At 38.9% G+C, this 23,717-nt stretch overlaps 1 protein-coding gene across 1 annotated transcript; it reads right to left on the bottom strand.

Moving 5' to 3' along the window:
* Positions 1–2,858: 2,858 nt before the first annotated feature.
* On the bottom strand, positions 2,859–23,652 carry serinc1 (serine incorporator 1). The gene is made up of 10 exons (XM_061929632.2): positions 23,490–23,652; positions 17,668–17,829; positions 15,678–15,871; positions 14,069–14,148; positions 12,782–12,919; positions 12,526–12,695; positions 9,137–9,227; positions 7,026–7,167; positions 6,730–6,954; positions 2,859–3,652 (listed from the first exon to the last, which is right to left on the bottom strand). The coding sequence occupies exons 1-10, from the start codon at positions 23,526–23,528 to the stop codon at positions 3,514–3,516; spliced, it is 1,380 nt and encodes a 459-aa protein (XP_061785616.1). The 5' UTR covers positions 23,529–23,652; the 3' UTR covers positions 2,859–3,513.
* Between the last annotated feature and the right edge of the window lie 65 nt (positions 23,653–23,717).

The raw sequence follows: 23,717 nt of genomic DNA on the forward strand, positions 1-23,717 counted from the left end.
GATGTGACAGGTGGTGACAGTACACCTACTTTGAGACAAGAGCTATATTGATGCATGCTTGGTTATTGTTTAAAGTCATACACAACAATTGCGACAACGACTTTTTACTGTCAACTGAGTTTCGTTTTTTAGTGATTTCTGCTGGTGGTGTGCCTCCGGATTTTTTCAATGCAGAAAATGTGCCTTGGCTCAAAAAAGGTTGAAAAACACTGCTCTAGACCGCACCAACACTCAACAACACATCATTTGCAGACTATAATTACTGGTTTGCAAAAAATACTTTTAACCCAAATAGGTGAATTTAGATCATCTCCCACGGCACACCAGACTGTAGCCGCGGCACAGTGGTTGAAAAACACTGCCATAGTGGATCTAGCATAATATTGTGAGAGTCCAGTCCATAGTGGATCTAACATAATAGTGTGAGAGTCCAGTCCATAGTGGATCAAACATAATAGTGTGAGTCCAGTCCATAGTGGGTCTAACATAATAGTGTGAGAGTCCAGTCCATAGTGGATCCAACATAATAGTGTGAGTCCAGTCCATAGTGGATCCAACATAATAGTGTGAGAGTCCAGTCCATAGTGGATCTATCATAATAGTGTGAGAGTCCAGTCCATAGTGGAACTAGTTAATAGTATGAGAGTCCAGTCCATAGTGGATCCAACATAATAGTGTGAGTCCAGTCCATAGTGGGTCTAACATAATAGTGTGAGAGTCCAGTCCATAGTGGATCCAACATAATAGTGTGAGTCCAGTCCATAGTGGATCCAACATAATAGTGTGAGAGTCCAGTCCATAGGGGATCTAACATAATAGTGTGAGTCCAGTCCATAGTGGATCCAACATAATAGTGTGAGAGTCCAGTCCATAGTGGATCCAACATAATAGTGTGAGAGTCCAGTCCATAGTGGAACTAGTTAATAGTATGAGAGTCCAGTCCATAGTGGATCCAACATAATAGTGTGAGTCCAGTCCATAGTGGGTCTAACATAATAGTGTGAGAGTCCAGTCCATAGTGGATCCAACATAATAGTGTGAGAGTCCAGTCCATAGTGGATCTAACATAATAGTGTGAGAGTCCAGTCCATAGTGGATCTAACATAATAGTGTGAGAGTCCAGTCCATAGTGGATCCAACATAATAGTGTGAGTCCAGTCCATAGTGGATCCAACATAATAGTGTGAGAGTCCAGTCCATAGTGGATCTAACATAATAGTGTGAGAGTCCCGTCCATAGTGGAACTAGTTAATAGTATGAGAGTCCAGTCCATAGTGGGGCCAGCAGGAGACCATCTTGAGGGGAGACAAGTCAGCAGCGCAGAGACGTCCCCAACTGATGCACAGATGAGTGGTCCACCCTGGGTCCCGACTTTGGACAGCTAGCAGCCTCATCTGTGGTCACCGAATCTCTTCCCCCCTCTCCACGAAGGAGAAGAAACGGCAGATCAACTGGTCTAAAAGGGGGGTCTATTTAAAGGCTTGAGTATACAAATGACTTTTAAGATGGGACTTAAATGCTTCTTAGGTAGCATCATCTCTTTAGAAATTTAGTGGGGAACTCATCATGCACAATGTATAAGTAATAACATTTTAAATACACAAATACTGATTCAAAATCCACATCAATAATACTTTTAAATCCACAAATAATATGTTTAAATACATTGTAAATCCACACCGATGGGCTCAAATGTGCCGAGGTGACCACAACCTCAAAGTGACAGAAAAACATGATACAACCTTCCCTACCATGTGATTCTACCATGTTGGCAAAATACAAACTCACATATTTTATTGTATTTTGTTGATTTAACTAGCAAAACCATTTTGTAAAACATTTATTGGGATGCAATGTAATTTCTAAGAGCCATAATAGACTCAACATTCCAATGCATCACACATTATGTGGTTGTAATTATACATTTGACCAGCAGGTGGAGTCTTGTGCCGTAGCATGCATTGAAGTTTCGAGAGATTCTCCAACTAATTGGCTCAAGTGTTTCAACGCCTAATGAGGCTTCATCTGACCATCACTAACAATGTTTTAATTACACTAATGTTGTTTGATATACATAATTACACTGTTTAAAATATGTTAGTTTTAAATACACAGTAATGTACTCTTGTATACATATTAAGTTTAATATATACAATACGGTTTTAAATCCACAATAAGTTGTAAATCAATAATAGTTTAGAATTCACATTGTGGTTTTAAATCAAAATATTTTTTTGATTCACATTAATTTGGTTTTAAATCGACATTTCTTTTTAAAAAAAAAGGATTTTTCGAGTTTTTTTTTTTTTTTTTAAATAAGCCTTTTTTGACTTAACATCCATCCATCCATCTTCTACCGCTTGTCCCTCTTAGGGTCACGGGGTGGGGGAGCCTATCCCAGCTGCATTCAGGTGGAAGGCGGGGTACAGCCTGGACAAGTCACAGATAAGACAACATTCACACTCATATTCACACACTAGGGCCAATTTAGTGTTGCCAATCAACCTATCCCCAGGTGCATGTCTTTGGAGGTGGGAGGAAGCCACACAGTCACGGGGAGAACATGCAAACTCTATACAGAAAGACCCTGAGCCGGAGGATCGAACTCGGGACTTTCTTAGAGGCACATTCACTAACCCCCGTACCGCCGTGCTTTTTCATTAATAATGTATTTTATGAACATGACCTGTTACAGCATTAGAGATCAAAGTGTTTTGTCAGGTTTGACCACCAAGTGTCACGATAAGAAATGTGAATACTTTCACACGCCTGCATCTTGGTTTTATTTCTGTTGGTCACATGACTTGTGAGTGACCCCACAGCAGCTGTTGGTTCGTCACATGAAGGAGCCCACAAAAGTCATTTTCATTTTTATTCAAACACAAAATTTGTTTTTATGTGATGAGGTTAGAATACATTTAGTCAAAGTAAATCAAGTGTGGAAACAACAAATAACTTAGGCTTCAAAAGGCTTCCTACCAAAACAAAACTCATTCACTATCAGCACATCACGTGTGTGGGTGTGTGTGTCTACATTTTCTAACACACAAGCATTGACAATAATTCATTGTGTATCCATAATACAGTATGTACAGTATACATCATGTGACATATACGAGGGACAAAAGTATTGAGACACTTTGATAAAGTCCCTTTCCTCTTCTGGCCGATCAAACCTGGTTGGAAGAACACTTTAGAAATATTTAAATATTGTAGAAAGTCTTCCATCCTTCCGTTTTATGTATACTATTTGAATTCATGTCAGATAAAAATCATGCAACAGTTTTACTAGAGAACAAAGTGTGAATAGAGCATTACATAGCACACATGGTAATTGTACTATACTTACAATACATAGTAAATGTACTATACTTGCAATATGTACTATGGGAACATCACAACAGTGCTGAGGAGTAACAGTAAGAAAGAAATAGTCTGCTTTAAACAACAAGCATGTCATTTTCTGGAAAGAAAACACACGTGGAGCTGAGGATGGAGGTGTTTGTGTGTGTATTAGTCAAAGTCCCGGTTGACCAAGACGAGAGGAGCCACCAGGGTCCACACGTAGAGAGCCATGCAGATCCAGCTGGAGCAAACCTTCACCCACACAGACGGCCACTTGCTGGTCATGGCCTCGTAGTTGGAGTCAGGGCTGCACAGGAACAGTACAGTCACATTTAAATACGGTTCTCCATCTTGCCTGTTAGGTATTCAGACTTTTTCCTCATGCCGACCAGCAATTTTGGTCAATATAATTGTGAAAGTTATTAATAATTTAATATTATTGACTCATTATTTGTAAAAAAAAAATTCTTAAAAAATGTATATGTTGTGTTAAACCAAGGTAACATACAGAAGTGTTCTTGTTGGAAGTGTTTTGGTTTGAAATATCTAACTTTAAACAAGTTGCAAACAGCCACTTAAATTAAAAATGTATTTATCTCCTCATATTTTATCACTGCAGTGTTTTTAATTTTGTTTTGGTTGTAGTCTTTTGACTAAAATCCATTGAAACTTTAGTCAATTAGCCGACCAAATTTGACATTTTAGTCAGCAAACAAATTACAGTACATGTAATTTGAAATTACAGTCTCAAGTCTTTTTGAATACGACGCCTCAAGCTTGGCACACCTATCTTTGGGCAGTTTCGCCCGTTCCTCTTTGCACCTCTTAAGCTCCATCAGGTTGGATGGGAAGAGTTGGTTTTCATCCAGGATGTGTCTCTGTAAATTTCTGCATTCATCTTTCCCTCTATCCAGACTAGTCTCCCAGTTCCTGTCGCTGAAAACCATCCCCACAGCATGATGCTGCCACCACCTTGCTTCACTGTAGGGATGCTATTGGCCTGGTGATGAGCGGTGCCTGGTTTCCTCCAAACATGACGCCTGGTATTCACACCAAACAGTTCAATCTTGGTCCCATCAGGCCAGATAATTTAGTTTCTCATGGTCTGAGAATACTTCAGATGCATTTTGGTACACTTTTTACCAAGAAATGGCGTCTGTCTGGCCACTATACCATACAGGCCTGATTGGTGGATTGCTACAGAGATGGTTGTCCTTCTGGAAGGTTCTCCTCTCTCCAGAGAGGAATGCTGCAGCTCTGACAGAGCCTCCCTGACTAGACCAAGATGAATGCAGCAATGTACAGAGACATCCTGGATGAAAACCAACACTTCCCATCCAACTTGATGAAGCTTGAAAGGAGCTGCGGTGAAACTGCCACGCTTGTGGCATCAAATTCAAAAAGACTTGAGGCTGGAATTGCTGCCAAAGGTGCATCAACATCAACCTGGCTGTGAATATTTATGTATCCATCCATCCATTTTCTACCGCTTATTCCCTTTGGGGTCGCGGGGGGCGCTGGAGCCTATCTCAGCTACAATCGGGCGGAAGGCGGTGTACACCCTGGACAAGTCGTTATGTAGTTTGAATAAATAAGAAAAAAAAACATTTTGGGGTATTGTGTGTACAATTTTGAGGACAAAAATGAACGTATTACATTTTGGAATAAGATTGTAACATAAAAAGTGAAGCACTGTGAACACTTTCTAGATACAATGTATTAAATGCATCCAGTTTTGATTTGACGGTGAGATATCCAACTTCCTTATCTCACAAAAAAAAAGCATCTCTTTCCGGCAGCACGGTGAAAGAGGGGTTAGTGCGTCTGCCTCACAAAACGAAGGTCCTGAGTAGTCCTGGGTTCAATCCTGGGCTCGGGATCTTTCTGTGTGGAGTTTGCATGTTCTCCCCGTGACTGCGTGGGTTCCCTCCGGGCACTCCGGCTTCCTCCCACCTCCAAAGACATGCACCTGGGGATAGGTTGATTGGCAACACTAAATTGGCCCTAGTGTGTGAATGTTGTCTGTCTATCTGTATTGGCCCTGCGATGAGGTGGCGACTTGTCCAGGGTGTACCCTGCCTTCCGCCCGATTGTAGCTGAGATAGGCTCCAGTGCCCCCCGCAACCCCGAAGGGAATAAGCGGTAGAAAATGGATGGATGGATGGATGGCTCTCTTTCCTTCTCTCATGCGCTGTTAAAGAGCTGTGATTGGATTTGTTGCAAACTTGTCCCACCAATCTACAAGACCAAATTAAATATACTTGGATTTTGTTTCTGTCAACATTTTCATGTCGTTTTTGTTTGACTAAATGTCAGTTTATTTTGTCATTGTCTTCGTCAACTGTGTTTTGTGCTTGTTTTGATAAGTTATCGTCTCATTTTGAAATAAAGTACAGTAGGTGTTGACAATAACTAAGACAAAAATTATTAGTCAACGAAATTAACACCGTCACGAACCTAATATCGTCTCATCTTGTGACCTGAGACTATTTTGTTTCCATGTACTGCATATTTTGATTGGATGTGTAATTTGTAGGGATATCCGATAATGGCTTTTTGCCACCCGAACGCCTCCCTAGGGAGGTGTTTAGGGCACGTCCGACCGGTAGGAGGCCGCGGGGAAGACCCAGGACACGTTGGGAAGACTATGTCTCCCGGCTGGCCTGGGAACGCCTCGGGGTCCCACAGGAAGAGCTGGACGAAGTGGCTGGGGAGAGGGAAGTCTGGGCTTCCCTGCTTAGGCTGCTGCCCCCGCGACCCGACCTCGGATAAGCGGAAGAAGATGGATGGATGGATGGGCTTTTTGCCGATATCCGATATTCCAATATTGTCCAACTCTTTAATTACCGATATTGATATCAACCGATATATACAGTCGTGGAATTAACACATTATTATGCCTAATTTGGACAACCAGGTATGGTAAAGATAAGGTACTTTTTAAAAAAATTTATAAAATAAAATAAGATAAATAAATTAAAAACATTTTCTTGAATAAAAAAGAAAGTAAAACAATATAAAAACAGTTACATAGAAACTAGTAATTAATGAAAATGAGTAGAATTAACTGTTAAAGGTTAGTACTATTAGTGGACCAGCAGCACGCACAATCATGTGTGCTTACGGACTGTATCCCTTGCAGACTGTATTGATATATATTGATATATAATGTAGGAACCAGAATATTAATAACAGAAAGAAACAACCCTTTTGTGTGACTGAGTGTGAATGGGGGAGGGAGGTTTTTTTGGGTTGGTTCACTGATTGTAAGTGTATCTTGTGTTTTTTATGTTGATTTAATTTAAAAAAAAAAAAAAAAAAAGAAAACGATACCGATATTATCGGACATCTCTAGTAATTTGTGTAGATGTATATTTTGCGTACCTGTACCAGTTGGTGAGAGTCATCATGATGTAGAGCGAAGCCAGGAACAGCATGAAGTGAAAGAAGGAGTAGGAGTAGGTGACTCCGTCCTTCTCGTTGTCCACAGCTCGGTTGGGGCCACCACCCTCCTCCAAGCTCTCCGTCTGGGGCCCGTCATCGATCAGAGCGGACTCGTCATTAGTCAGAGTGAGTTTGTTAATCTGAGCGTTGGACGAGTTTCGAATGCTGGAGGAGTAGGGATCGTGTCAAGCACAGAAAAAAATGATTCTTGTGGCATTAACGTACAGCTTCCTCACCTGGAGTACAGGACACACATGAGGAAGAGGATCAAGCCCACAATGCCTTGGGCGTCCCACCACTGAACTACGTGGTCCTGGCTTTCAGGGGTGGTGGTGTTCAGCCCGATGATGCCCAGAAGGCTCGGGTTACACTTCCTGTCTGTGACACACGAGACAAAAATTGCTTGGGAAAAGTGGTTTGTGATAGGAAAAGAACATTAATCAGAACCAAGTGTAGGTACTTTATGGAATCACGTTTATTCTAATAATACAGGAAAGGGCTGGGCCCATAAAATGTTATAAATATATATCGCAATAGACCCATCCATCCATCCATCCATTTTCTACCGCTTGTCCCTTTCGGGGTCGCAGGGGGAAGGCGGGGTACACCCTGGACAAGTCGCCACCTCATCACAGGGCCAACACAGATAGATAGACAACATTCACACTCACATTCACACCCTAGGGCCAATTTAGTGTTGCCAATCAACCTATCCCTAGGGGCATGTTTTTGGAGGTGGGAGGAAGCCTGAGTACCCAGAGGGAACCCACACAGTCACGGGGAGAACATGCAAACTACACACACAAAGATCCCAAGCCCGGGATTGAACTCAGGACTACTCAGGACCTTCGTATTGTGAGGCACATGCACTAACCCCTGATCCACCATGCTGCCTATTGCAATATACACTTAATTGAGATCAATAAAAAAAATGTGTTCCATAAAATGTTGGATATACATATATATTTTTTGGTCGTAGGAAACCAGGAAAAATGAAGCACTCGCGGTCTGGTAAGCTAATAAAACAGGAGGTGGTCAGTGAGTAATTGGAGGGACATGCTAAACAGCCCATTACGTAACAGTATCAACTATCAAGTAAATGGAGTGCTGCAGAGAGCAAATAAATTGTTGATAAAACAGGAAGAGTCTCCCCGAAACTTTGCCAATCTCATCTTTTCTTTTTAACCAACCCTCCATTCCCTATTAGGATGCACGAAAACAGGTAGGAACTAAAGTGCTGGACTTTATAAGTAAAATAAAGAACAAAATATATAAAATATGCTACTTTAATATAATAATTTGGTCCAGTAATAATTACTGCATAATATAAATTATTTTCCATACCTAAATTAGAATAACAGGCCAAACTAAATGTTACACAAACTGCGTAACTTCCTGGAAATAAACTTGCAAAATTTTTCTTCTCAGGCTTCTCTGTTTACATTTTCACAATTTGCACTATTTTGTTACACTTTATTAAGCATTTCTTACATATTACTTATTTTTTCACCTTGATTTAAAGACTTTGAGGTTATAGAATTGTGTTTACATTGATTGAGCGTTTTCCATGGTTGACATTTCCTTTCCTTTCTGCCTTGATACCTGAGGGGATTATAATCAGAGCAAGGTTACATTTGAAATACAAATGTTAACATTTAATATATTTTTCTACTGGTCCATATCTTCCATGGGTCATAAAATAGGCTGAGAAGTGTGATCCCTCTATAAAATTGGAACACACCCTTTGGTCCCCCTTGCCACCCCGGTCTGCCAATCCAGAGGTGCCGCCCCAGACTTCCATGCTATGTTGAAGAGACGTGTCAGCCACAACAGTCCCACAACACCCAGAACCTGGATGTATTCGGGGTGAATCTCGTCCTCCACTGGGCCTTTGCCACTGTAACTTGATATCACTAAATATTGTTGGAACTAACTAAACATTGGTGACAAGGGAAGGATGTTTAAATGTCTTTGTTTGATTTTTTTTAATTTTATAAATAGTACTGTAATCATTAGATAAACTACTTAAGATAGTATCATGTTCAATCTCTTTACTGTATGGCTTTATTATTATTCTCCAGCTGCAGCTATATCCACCTTGGTAATTACTTCCAAGTTCCAACTGTCAGGTTGTCCCTGCGTTTATTGTCCATTGTTTTGTGTTTGTATGATCTCACTGTCAAATGGACAAAAAAAAAGATGTCTTTCTAAAACCACCTCTGCCGTCAGGGTCCAACTATTTACAAACATAAAAGACGGGGTCTTTGAACTTTTGAACATTGTGTTCCAAAATGTGCTTTTGGCTATTGATTAGTTTTCTTGGGGTTTTTTTCAAGGCAGGTCTTACCAGGCTCGTTGGTCATAGCAGACCAGGTCAAGTACATAGTGTACAAGGTCACCAGGGACGACTGCAGCAGGCCAGACCTGGGCTGGGACTCCTTAACAAACACACATAACAGATGCCAGTAATTAAAACATATACAAACACGATGGGCCTGATCTACTAAGACCCAAATAGTACTAAATAGCGTGCACAAAGTAAAAAAAAATGTGAGTACAATTAGTGGGTGTGTTGCTGGTGATCTACTAAGACTGTGTGCGCAATTAAGTTCAAAGGCGTATTATACCAGCTGTCACTATGGAGACACTCATTTCCCTTCACATTCATGTTATTATATGCTCCAATGGTCCAGTCTGTGCTGTTCCGTTACGTTGTGGAATATGCAGCAGACAAATATAATATGAACCACCTTTACTGAGCGATACAGAAGTGTGATCTAGACATCAGAACCTATTTTTAGCACGCCGAATGTGTGCTCTGGGAGGCACCGGTGTTTTGATGGTGCATCTAGAAAGATCCAGACGCAAGAAATTGCATATAGCAAGATGGGATTTTTTATGTATAAAAAAGTTAACGCCATTAAAAAATGCTGGCAGACACCAAATCTAATCAATCTAATTTGTTTGAATGAGCTCCTCAAGTCATCACGCAGCTATAGAACTAAGGCTGAACGATTTTGAGAAAAAAAAAAATTGCAATTTTTCTCTCCAAAATTGCGATTGCGATTCGGCTTTTATATTTTACACATAAAAATGCATAAAACTGCGAAAATAATGAGTGAAGGGAGACATGTTACTTTTAGACTTTCAATCAACATATTCTTGTCTCAAGGTGCCACACATTAGAATATGCAATAACTTACTTGAAAATATCTTTGGCTTTCTGTAAACAGACTTTTTGTCTACATCATGCTCTTAAACTGAAGAAATATTCGATAAAATTATACAATGTTTATAATGTAATGCAATCATAATATATAATAACACAATTAACCATTTAAAAGGATATCAACTTTTATTTGTCATCACATTACTGTAGAATTGTTTACCATTGTAGTGTAATTGGAATGTAAGTAAGTTTGTTATCCTAAATAAATAAACAAAAAACATGTCAAAAAATTACGTAAACAGAAATTTTACTTAAATAGATATTGAACATCTTAAAGTGCATTTTTTTCCTAGTGGAAAAATTAGGTCAGATGTTGTGTTTTTGTTTATTGTCATCACAACAGCATTCTCACTCGTTCGTCTGTGTTGATGGGCTCATATCGCCCATCCGATTTAAAGCTGAAATATTCCCACAACGGGACATTTGGCTTTATAACCATATGTTTTTCCTCCTAATTTGTGTTACTTAACAGGCTCAGGTGCTGAGAGCCATGAACAAAGTAAGACGTCTTTCTTCCTGTTTGAAGCGAGAGACGAACAAACACGAGGCTCAGAAATTCTGATTGGCGTAGATAGCTGTCACTCAAATGCCGGTCAATGGCGGAGAAGAAAAAAACCCTTATGGTTATTTACCGCACAAATTAAAACTTCGATGTCAATTCGATTTTGATTAATCGTGCAGCTCTATACAGAATAATAAAATTATATTGCTGATATGACGATATGGCTTAATATTCTGTATTTCTGACAGTCCAAATATGTTGACACGCACATACAGTATTCTCTCTCCATCGTGTCTTTGCAGTGCACTCGCCTCCTTTCTCATAGCCATTTGTGTTTGACTGTTACAGTTTTAACGCATTTTAGACGTGCTAAATAGACGCAAAACAGCGGCCGCAGAATAGTGCTAAATAATCATAATTGCATCTCTTCCTCCCAGTATTGTGGGCGTTCTGATAATCAGCATATATTCTGCATACACATGAAGACTAACACGCTAAATGGACTGCACCCTCTATTTTGCTCATTTAAGAGACACAATCTTTTGCACATAGACTCAGCAGATCAACTTTGCATTTGTTTTAATACACGCAAACCTTTAGTTCAGGACCAATGTTGATTAGGGATGATGTTTGATAAGAAATTATGGAGTTCAAGCCTATTATCGAATCCTCTTATCGAACCGATTCCTTATCGATTCTCTTATCGAGTCCGGATAGGTTGTTGTATATGGAAAAAAACACACAATATTTGGTTTAACAAAAGCTCACTTTTATTATATAAGAAAAAAATACCCCCCTAAAAAAATAGAATAAAATAAATAAATATTGACTGTTGTTACCAAAGGTATATTAAGTGGGATTTTTCAGAAAAACAAATATATACAGAAACACAAAAACAACCTGTCTCTGTGATCACTATAGGTATATAAATAATAATATAGTGTTAAATAAAATCAGTCCCTTGGGCACAAAACTGAAAATAATACAGCTCTCCAAAAAGTGCACTTCTGCTGCTATTTGACATAACTGTTTGTTATGATGCTTTGACATTTTTGCACTTTATTTCTTTATTGAAAGAAAATTCTATGAAGAGAAAAGTTGTTTGCAAATGTGGTTACAGTGCTAAAAAATGAAAAGTTAAAGCTAAAAAAAGAAATACACTTTATTGAGTTAACATTATTTCTTTATAGGGGGAAAGGTGTGATGTTATGAGCTAGGGAAAATAACAACTGCACTACCCAGCATGAAACGGGAGTGACGAGCATGCGCGGTAGCCCCGAAAAGTGTTGTTGCATGTCGCCACCCAGCAGCTAAGAATGAGGTTATGAGCACGCTGTGAAAGTAAACGTCAAGAACTCAGCCAACACGCCTCGTCTGCATTATTTATAATTAGACAGACAACACATATACAGTGTGATTTTGTTTTGTTTACAAGGAAAGAAAAACAAAAGTTAAAAAAGGGAGATCATGTCATATATGTTGTGTATATATGTATGTGCTGCGGTTGCTTTAAGAACGTTGCGATAGCTGCCGTAAAGGAGGTGCGTTGCTAGCCTGGTTGCTATGTTTCCGGTTGGTCGTAAAAGTGTTCGTCATGTGTTTGTACCCTGCTCAAATCTCTCAGTAAAGTTATTCATTGGATTATACTTTTTGTTTTGAACTTCATTACACCTTGGAGCGCTTTTTCCGGTCCATTGTTTTTCCTGCTTTCACTATCTGCGCCTAATGACTGAGCTACGTGACGTCATTTCTTGTGATGTCTCACAAAGCATTTCTGGTCGGGACGGGATTCGTTCCCAGGGATTCGAATAAAGAACCAACTCTTTTTCTTTACTATAGTGGTCTCGATAACGGGTACCGGTTCTCAAAAAGGGATTCGAGTCCGAGGACTCGGTTCTTTTCTTATCGAACAACCCGAAAAACCGGTTTCGAGTTTCATCCCTAATGTTGATTATGCATATTAAGTTTGCATTAATTTGAAACGTGTGGAAAAAATATGTATTACCTGGATTTGAGGTAGGACCGACAGAACAGAGGCTCCGATGCAGAGCAGCATATTGATGCTGATGAAGACCTTGTTCTCAGTGCATCCGTCAGAATGGGTGTAGTAGACATAGAACAGGACCAGAGCCACCAGAGACAGCACATAGTTTAGTGCTGTGACTGACAACAGGGCTGCCAACATAACAAATACTCCTTAGTGCAACTGTTCCAGGTATGAAATGTTGCAATTCAGTTTTCAGTGTGGTCAAAGTGCATACCTGCATACCAGCAGCGAGAGTTGCCCTCTTCCATCTTCTCCACCCATGACTCATTCCAAGAATGTGCAAAGTCAATGAGTAAAACCAGCTGGATGAGAATGAAGCAGAATGCACCAGCCATACCGATATAGAACCACACTGGAGGAGAGAAAAAGACATGTTACAATCGCTTCTCTACAATCAGCTTCAGTTGCTCCAACAGTTATCTACTACTCTTTTAGAACGTCCGTCAGAACAACCCAAAACTGAATAGGGGACTCACCTGGAGTGCAGCGACTCTTGAAAACTATTCAAGATCGGTTGAGAAAAATGGCCACAAATTATCTTTAATACACAAGATTATGGATTATGTGCCCTGGAGTTTAAGTGTACCACGCCAAGAGCCAGTATTTTTTATGTATTCAAGTGTGTCATTTATGTCAAGTAAATTAATTGAAATGTAGTTTAGTTTTGGTTGACTCGATTACGCAACATTTACATTACCTAAAATAACTCAAATATAGTCCAATAAACTTTAAAGACTCAAGCATTTTTGAAGCTTCTATGAAGGTTACATGCAAAGCATCTCAATAATGACATTAATAAAAAAAGTAGACATGTTCTCAATGAATATATCACTAACTTGTGAATGTTGCAGCCTATAAAGGCCTGACTTTGTAGCAGCTTTTTCAGAATGCTGCAGCAAAAGTTGCAGTTGATTTTTTCAGTAACATTGCAACTTGTGTTTTCATGAACTTGCTACCAATGTTTTAAGTGCTTATTATAGAGTTAACCACAAAAAAGGACAGAATTTCAACAAATTAACAAAATATGCTTTTTTGCACACAAATGTCTGCATAGTTCGGGAAACAAATGTTGATGCTTCACATTTTTTATACAAGAGTATGAAGCCTATCTTAAAAGTAGATAGATGGCAGTTAAAACTCCATTTGCTAAACTTATTGACAAATTACTGTACTGTTTTGTTTATTTAGAACTTCTAAATAGAAACTAATAATATTATAGAAACAAACATTACTAAAGGCTCTCTAATTGTCGACCAACAATCCCGTGTTGGTCCAACATAAATTGTCATTCTCATTATAACACTTTGCGCGTACCCCAGATTTAATTTTGAACATTTGTGAACTGTTGGGCATCATATGTAAGTCATAACTGAAACTGGCGAAAAACAACAAAATGCGGACTTGGAGAGTATAAAAGTGTACAAGCGGATACAAGGGTCCAAATGCGTGCACTTGCAAAATTTACTTCATGTACCGTACTGTGTATAGAAATGTGAGTTACCAGTTGTGAAGGGACCCTCTGCAATGAAAAAGGATCCGATGATGATGGCAGCAGCCGCTGCAAACTTGAAAAGCCAAAATCTGAAAAGGAAAAGGATTTTAAATACTGTCAGTACAGAGGCACAATGCTAAATATACCCTGTACTAATGACCAGACAATTATACCTTCAAAGTACCAATTTAAAATGTTATACACTCACTTTCATACCTACGGGAATTTTAGGCTCATGAAATAACCAAACATAGGTTAAACGTAGGTCAACGGTTTGTATACGCTTATTTTTGGCATCAATCTCATATTCATTTTGGGCCTTTATTGACTTATTTGAACCTTTCTTTTACCATGAGAGAATGATTACCGGTACACAATGTGCACCTTCAATGACTTATTAAAAAACAAGATATGAACAAGTTTGAATTTATTTGGGTCTTTCACAAATGCGGCTTTGGTGCTTCCGGTTCGCACTCACTGAAACAAATTATATATAATGGAACTGCGGTGGTATGCATTGTTACTCAATATGTGCCTGCTTTGCCAGAGAATAAGACCAAGTATTGTTATACGGTCAATAACACTCACCGTTAATACATTGAAAATTTACAGTTAATATATATGATCGGTATCGGACGGTCTCACTCATGATCAGTATCTGAATCGGCAGCATAAAACCTTGATTGCAACATCCTTACATCTAACAGTGCTAAAAAGCTGGGCCCATGCCAGGAAACCAACCAGCAAACTCTGCCAAGAAGAGTGGACAAATATTCAGACATAATTATTATGATTATTAAAGAAAGGTATTGATAAAGCAGAGGTGAAACTTGCTAAGGGTTACTAAATATTAGTGTGGGTGGATGTTTATATATTTGAACATGCATTTAGAATGTTGGCCACGTGGAAATTAGAGAACTTGTGCAGACAATTTTAAGTATTGGAGATGAACAATATCAATCAATCAAAAGTAGGGCTCAAATAAACCATTAAAGGCCGCAAATGAATATAAGATTTATGTCGATACGAGTTTATGTCAATATTAAGAATGTAACAATATAAAAATGTCATATCCAGGTAAGCGTGACCAAAATTATTACTATTATTATTGCAATATTGTTGAATGTGCTCAAAACATACTTATACACACACTGAAATCTTTTGACTAGGTTTTTTTTTAATAACTAAAATAAGTACAGACTGTTGGAAAACCCACTATTTCGCATGTTATGTTTTTCCTATGCTTCATTGATAGTTTTTTAGTCTAACTATCTGTTTTAATAGCTAAGCTTTTATTGTTTTAAATGCTGGTTTGTAATGTAGCACTTCAAGATTTAAATATGATTTAATATGTTAGTTTAATATCTTAGTTGCTCAGAAAGCAATGTGTTTGTACAAGTTTAGATTGGGGTATGTTGTTTCTTAATTGAGAAAGATGTTAATGACTCTTGTTTTCATGTTAGCGTTTAAGCTAGTGAGCTGGCACCAACAGGTCCGTGAGTTGATCAAAGTGCAATCCCCTTTTTATGATCATTTTAATTTAAAGCTTTTACCATTAATACCATTTATCGTTACATCCCTAGTCAATATGTATGTTTGCTGCAGTGTCTGTTCTCACCCGTTATGCAGTGCAGCTCGAGGGTCCTTGCTGCTCTTGACTTTGATCATGAGCAGAGAAAAGAGAAGGAAAAACATGGCCATTCCGAAGCAAATGCGGTACACAGCCTTGTAGCCGACCAACACGTCACAGTTTACGTGGCCTTCCACTCCGGGAATGGATGAACCCATTCCTCCCTCACAGAATCCTGGAATCTAAAGGAAGACATGAACACAACAAAGGTCAACGCAGTTGAAATTGGAGTAAAGGAGGAAAAACTTCCATGCAATGATTCTCTCTTTTAAGACCAAGTTCACACTGCAGGGCAGCAATATTCTCCCCCAATTTTTCATGTGTCTGAGTAAACACACAAACTCCCTGACCATTGATGATGATGATGGTGATGATGATACTGTTCTTCTACAAGCATGGAATGCTTGTAGAAGCAGACCCCTCCAGTTCAGCTTACTGAAAAGAGTCAGGGTTTTTTAGTTCCCAAAAGTAAAGTACCAGTAGAATAAAAAAAACAAGTTGCCTCTATATTGAAGCTACTATCATATATTTCTGATTTATAACACCATAATACTTCCAAAGTTGCTGAGTAAATAGATATGATCAATATAGTATAAAGCTCAGAGATTCCCTAGCCAAATGAACAAGCCAATGATGTGATTTGTGACATAGAGGTGGGAACCAGATATCCCTTCCCCACCAACAACAATGCAAATCATGCAGACTTTGTGAGGGCCAACAACGATTACTTTGGGACAAATGATGATCCAGAACCTTATATTTTTGAGTATGAACATAAGGAGTAAAAGCTACAAGTTTTAGAAGCTCTGCTCAATGAATCCAGCTTTCGTGAAATACTAAGCATCATGTAGCATTATTGCTTCGTATTGAACAACAAATACAAACTACGAACCTTTAAAAAAAAGATCACTTACTGCACAATGTCTTCTCTCATTGGGATGACCACTGATAGGATGTTCATATCGTCTCGTTTAGATGCCAATTAATCATAATCCACATGTAGGTTTAAAAGGAAAAGTTGCTGCCTGCACATCAGTCTTTGGTTGTTGTGTCTTTGTCTCCATCTCCAAGTATAAATTGAATGTCACAGATGAACAACTTCTAGTTTTATGGCTTAATCCTCCTTTTATTCAAATGAGAGGCATGATATATAATCTAGAATTAACTTCCACCAGCTGTGACGCAATGCAGCACCAGCAATAGCAGAACAACGGCCGGTCCAATATAGCAGCATAAGCTAGTTAGCTCTCTATTATTAATGCACCGCAAACAAATAGTTTGTCTGGGTTAGCACTTATTATGGCAATAGTGTTAATATGTACTTAATATTCAGGTCAAAACATGTAAATGGAGTATTTTTGGCGAGTTTTTGGATGGTTATTTAAAAGGCTTTGTGGGCGGAATAGAGGAACCCCTATTGACTCGATTGTTAGCTGTCTTTTTTACATTCATTTATGATTTCAAATGCATAGAAAAAAGGAAAACACATGTGTCCTTGTCTTACATAAGGATTGTGAATGATAAACAGCATATCTCTTTCTATTGTTTTGCATATTTCCAGTATGACTCATCTGCTGATATGGTCAGAGTGCAGACAAGTTCCCCCGTGATGTCCTCAAACCCTGAATCTACTGAAATTGCCAAAGACATTCGGAAAATTTTAAATGAAGATGTGGCATTTTGTGTTGTTTAGACAATATTTTCACATACTTTGCAGATTGGAAATACAATTGGATATGGTTTAATGGATACAATAAAACAATTAAACATTAAGTCAGCTTGTTTTTTTCATTATACTGGTACTTTAAGGAGCTTAGGACATCATTTTACCACAAAAGTCACAAACAGTTTCCAGGGTGTGCTAGAAAAGAAGCTTTTGGCAGTTGTCGAACCATCCTGAAGTCCATAAACATGGACATAAATCTGGAAAGAATGTGTGCCATAATGACAACAACTTTTCAATGTTCACTTTTGTTACCTTCTTCAAGTGTTCCTCCATGCCTGGCATCAGCATGATGCAGGCGATGCCCACTCCCAGCAGCAGGAAAAAGGCGTAAATGAGGCGAGTCACCGTTGAGTTGTTCCCACTCGGACAGCAGCGACACAGCAGGCAGGGGGCGCTGCCGCACAAACAAGGAATCTGTGCAAGCCACACCACCTCAATTAGGTTAATATTGACATATTTGAAAATGATAAAGTAGTTACAATATATTATTTATGTTATTATTAGCACAATTCAAAAGTATAAATAATATGCCATTCATGTTACTGTTCACACATTTCAAACTTTACATGTGCGTTTTATTACTATGGTGGGTATTTTTGATGAAAGAAAGAAAGAATGTATGTCATTTCAAATACCAAGAAGATGTAATCGATGAGTATGTATGTATGTATGTATGTATATATATCTATATAGATATACATATAGATACATGTACATGTTAACACATTTCAAATACCAAGAAGATGTAATTAATGTTTAAATTAGCCCAGAAAAGGTGAAAAAACGAAAGTCATTCATTCATGTTAATATTAGCACATTTAAAATCAAAGATCGACCAATTATCTGCATTGATATTTGGCATTTTCACATATATTGGTGTCAGCCTCTTTTTATCAGTATCAGTATTTTTGTTTTTAACAACTGTAACATAACTACATCGGCAGATACAATACATACAAATATGATACCAGTATTTAGCATAAAAAAAAGTAATTAGTAATGTATAGTTATAAACACTGCTCCAGCACCAGCCCATTTGCCCCTTTATCTTCCTTGTGCAGTGTTTGTTGCTTATACACAGTATATATCTTCTGCTTAGTTTCAAAACTTATTTTTTCCGGGAAATCCAGTTTTTGTCCAAAATGAGATCTTACCGATTCCATTTTGTATGTCTATTTTTGAAATGCAAATGTTGATACTTAAAAAAAATGTTTGTGAATTCCCCTAATGTTTATGGGGCTAAATTAACCACAACTTTAGCACCGCACAAAACATTGTTGCTATTAGTTTCCTTAAAATGTAAAAACAAAACAACAACAAAAAAAACTATTTAAAGCCTTGTCCTTTTTTTTGGTAGCATATACTATTCATGTTTAAATAACTTTTACCGCAAATGAATATCGACTCCAAATATTGGCTCCAAATATCGGTTATCGGGCTCCTTGACTGATAACATTCAGTATCGGGCCTGAAAAAACATATCGGTAGATCTCTATTTAAAATGCCAAGATTGTATTATTGTAAATGTATATCAGTACATTTCAAATGCTATATACCTTAAGGCAGTCATTCTTAAACTTGGGTACCTGTACATATAATGGTACGCGGGCACCATCTAGTGCAGGGTCAGCAACCCGCGGCTCTTTAGTGCCACCCTAGTGGCTCCCTGGAGCATTTTTAAAAAAGGATTGAAAATGGAAAAAGATGGGGGGAAAATATTTGTTTTGTTTTAGTATGTTTTTTGTTTGAGGACAAACATGACACAAACCTTCTCAATTGTTAGAAAGCCCACTGTTTAATATAGCTATACCTGATGACAGTATTTGGTGAACACCGTTTTTTCCTACTAATTTCGGCGGTTCTTGAACCACCACCACAGTGTGGACTGTGACACAACAGTTTGTTTACGGTACATGAAAAATCTTCCACTCCTTTGTCTCATTTTGTCCACCAAATGTTTAATACCGTGCCTGAATACACAAAGGTGTGCTTTGTTGATGTTGACTTGTTGGAGTGCTAATCAGGCATATTTGATCAGTGCATTACTGCAAGCTAATCCATGCTAACATGCTATTTAGGCTACCTGTATGTACAAATTGCACCATCATGCCTCTTTTGTAGGTATATTTGAGCTCATTTAATATCATTTGCATGTATCCTCTTTGTATATAATTTAGTTTTGCATGTCTCGTGACACATTATCTGTATGTAATATTGGCTGCATTTCAGATTTGTTTGTGTGGCATGTTGTTCCAGACCACAGAAAACATTTCCATGTTGTTTCAGATCACGACAAACATTACCTAGCTTGCCAAAGATTATAATAAATCTATTAAAAGAAGACAGCCTGCCGTTTCCTTTAACATGAACACACACATCTATCTATACCTTTGGCCATTAAAAGCCAGTAATTTTCAGGAGTTATCTCACCTTCTGAGTAGCCTCTGATTTACTAATGGTTTCTAATGTTGTAAAAATGTGTAGAATAACTATTACATTTCAACATTTCTGTCAACGAAGATTTGCTTCAGCCTGCGACACAGTCATTTTGATAGTAGGCTATTATAGCGAATATAGACACTTACGTCATGTGTTGCCTTCATTATAAGACTTATATGCGTCTTTTCATATTTTGCGGCTCCAGACAGATTTGTTTTTTGTATTTTTGGTCCAATATGGCTCTTTCGTTTTGGGTTGCCGACCCCTGCTCTAGTGGTACGCCAAAGAATCATTTAATTACATTGTTTTATTTTCCTATATTCAAACAGTGTTACTGTTCAAACTGTTTGTAATGTAAAAGTGGCCATACTAATTAATTATACTTGTTAAATAACACCTGTGCCTTGCTTATAATGAATACTTAGGCTCTGTCTACACTAAGCCGGATAACCCCTTAAAGTTAAACGAATAATTATTTAGCCTAAGCCCCGTTTCAGCCACACTAAACCAGCATTTAAGGTTCCCCTCGGATAATTTTTTACACGGGTAAATGCTCCGTGTATTTCTTGAATCTCCGGCTCTTAACTTTGTATGGGCTCATTGATTGTTTACAAACAGAGTTCGGAGAGGAAGTGACACCAGAAAGACCGCGCCACAGCCAGCTTCATAATAAAGCGGTTTCGTAACTCTGAGATAACCACTGGAAATATGAAGGCGAGTCATCCAGACATGCCCGTGTTGCTCATTCTTCTACATGTACAGACGCTTGGGAAATCACACATGAATACCTTAAGAGAAAGCGATTGCAGCTATTTCAGATACAACACTTCTCAGACGGCAAAATAACTTTCCAATTTCGAGGTCAGTTGTGATTCTACTTACCGAAAAACTTTGTCCATTTGTCGAAGGAGAGTCAACAAGAATGCGGGCTACCGTTGATGTGATAAAAAAGGTAGCGTGTGCTTTGTATTACCTGGCCGTCGAGGGAAGACTACGGAAAACGGCGAATGCTTTTGGACTGGCAAAGCAGACTGTATCAGTTATTGTCCGCCATGTATGTCGCGGACTCAACGTCTAGGTCCATAGTATTTAAAGTCACCAAAAACGAATGGACAATGAAGATGAAGACAAAAGAGTGAGGAGTGTCCTGACCAGATATCTAGATTGATTGTTTTCAAATGTTCTTTGTCACATTGTTTACTTGTGTCCAATAAAGATTTGATGAATTTATGATGGCTCAGGTGTGATTCACTACAATAGGGCCCCACAGCACACTTGATTCCAGTTAATTGAAATACCACCACACTGGATATCGTTCAGATAAGTTACATTGAATTTAAGAACTTGCACACAAAGCAACACTGGAGGTGACTATGATGTGCGCATTTTAGTATGCGCATGCGTACTACGTCGCGTTGCGCCGGCTGGCGAAGGTTGAAGTTGCCAAGGTTGAAGTTGCCTAAAAGTACACCTCCAGGCAACTTCAACCCTAAACTAACACCCTCCCCGGATTGTTAATAATCAAATGTAAACAATCAAATGTAGATACTTTTCCTCTCTCTCTCTCTCTCTCTCTCTGTCTGTCTCTCTCTCTCTCTCTTCCATATCCTACCGAGTCAGACCTACGCTGTTTCAATATCCATTTCTCTGTTCTCAATTGTTGATGACTGATGATAATAAACCCTAAACTAACACCCTCCCCGGATTGTTAATAATCAAATGTAAACAATCAAATGTAGATACTTTTCTTATCTCTCTCTCTCTCTCACTTGCTGTACATATCCTACCAAGTCAGACCTACGCTGTTTCAATATCCATTTCTCTGTTCTCAATTGTTGATGACCGATGATAATAAACTAATAAACCCTAAACTAAACTAACACCCTCCCCGGATTGTTATACTCTCTCTCTCTCTCTCTCTCTCTCTCTTACCAAGTCAGACCTACACTGTTTCAATATCTATTTCTCTGTTCTCAATTGTTGATGACTGATGATAACAACCAAACCTAACCCAACCACCCCCCCCCCCCCCACCCCCCACCCCCTGGATTGTAAATAATTCAATGTATATACCCTGATGATTATCTTGTGTGATGACTGTATTATGATGATAGTATATATGATAGCATACAGTATATCTGTATCATGAATCAATTTAAGATTTAAGTGGACCCCGACTTAAACAAGTTGGGTATTACCATTTAGTTTCAATCAATCAATCAATCAAAGGGGGGTCTTAAACGACCATTGTGTGTGTGTGGACACGGATAAGGTTAGGTGGGCTTTACCCTGGATAACCTTAGCCGGCTTAGTGTAGAAGGGGCCTTAACCTGGGGTACCTGTACGCCAAAGAATCATCTAATTATGTGGTTGTGTTATCCTATATTCAAACATAGTGTTACTGTTCAAACTGTTTGTACTGTTACAGTGGTCATACACATTAATAATACTTGTTAAATAACACATCTGCCTTGCTTATTATGAATACTTAGGCCTACCACCATACTGTATTTTTAATGTTGGTCTAATTGTTGCCCTCCCGGTAACAATTAGAGATGCTACCTCAGTAGAAGCATTTAAGTCCCATCTTAAAACTCATTTGTATACTCTAGCCTTTAAATAGCCCCCCTGTTAGACCAGTTGATCTGCCGTTTCTTTTCTTTTCTCCTCTGCTCCCCTTTTCCTTGAGGGGGGGGGCACAGGTCCGGTGGCCATGGATGAAGTGCTGGCTGTCCAGAGTCGGGACCCGGGGTGGACCGCTCGCCTGTGCATCGGCTGGGAACATCTCTACGCTGCTGACCCGTCTCCGCTCGGGATGGTGTCCTGCTGGCCCCACTATGGACTGGACTCTTACTATTATGTTGGATCCACTATGGACTGGACTCTCACAATATTATGTCAGACCCACTCGACATCCATTGCTTTCGGTCTCCCCTAGAGGGGGGGGGGGGTTACCCACATATGCGGTCCTCTCCAAGGTTTCTCATAGTCATTCACATCGACGTCCCACTGGGGTGAGTTTTTCCTTGCCCGTATGTGGGCTTTGTACCGAGGATGTCGTTGTGGCTTGTGCAGCCCTTTGAGACACTTGTGATTTAGGGCTATATAAATAAAGATTGATTGATTGATTGATTGAATATGGTGGGTCTTGGAGAGCTAAGCTTTTTGGTGGTACTTGGTGAAAAAAGTTTGACAACCACTGACTATCAATGTAGACATGGTCACACAGGGTTAATAACATTGGTTGTTTATGTTAATATTAGTACATTGTTAATGTTAAAGAGGCGAGTAGGTCCTGACTGTTGCAGCTATTTAATTTATGTCGTTGATGTTTGGCATTCAACAAGGAAAACGACCACAATTAGAAGATACGATAATAATGTTTAGCACTAATGTTTGGCGACATAAAATGGGAGTAATTGGACCATAAAGTTAAAACAATTGCATGTTTCAGTTAGGCTAAAGTAATATACATTTCAAAAAGGACGACTTAGATAAGATGTTGTTGATCTGCGTCACAGTAACATCACACGGCCTTACGTCTTTGTCGTTATTGCGCAGTCATGGTCGTGCATAACACAATAACAATAACATTGACAATAATGTCGTCCTTCATAAAAGCGAATGCTACTCACCCAGCTCGCCATGGAGCACAAGCCCAGAACGGCTCCCATGATGGGTGACGCTTGCGATGTTTGTTGCTTTCTGAGATGTTTTTGTGGGATTCCAAAACACAAGATGGAGGACGGATCGAGTCCTGTTCTTCTTCTGTGGTACGACGCAGAGTCTGCCCATGAACTAACCTGCCGTTGTGTTACTGCCCCCCACAGAACAAAAAAACTACTACACGAGTCGCCAGTGAC

This window comes from Nerophis lumbriciformis, linkage group LG34, assembly GCF_033978685.3.
Source record: "Nerophis lumbriciformis linkage group LG34, RoL_Nlum_v2.1, whole genome shotgun sequence".
NCBI lineage: Eukaryota > Metazoa > Chordata > Actinopteri > Syngnathiformes > Syngnathidae > Nerophis > Nerophis lumbriciformis.

Bases quoted from the DNA above. Each gene is read 5' to 3' on its own strand.
- serinc1 (XM_061929632.2), bottom strand. From the start codon at position 23,528: ATGGGAGCCGTTCTGGGCTTGTGCTCCATGGCGAGCTGG. The intron at 15,872-17,667 runs GTAACAAAAGTG...GTCTTCCTTTAG, and splicing joins TGGAGGAACACTTGAAGAAG to ATTCCAGGATTCTGTGAGGG. The intron at 12,920-14,068 runs GTAACTCACATT...TCTCTCCTCCAG, and splicing joins AGAGGGTCCCTTCACAACTG to TGTGGTTCTATATCGGTATG.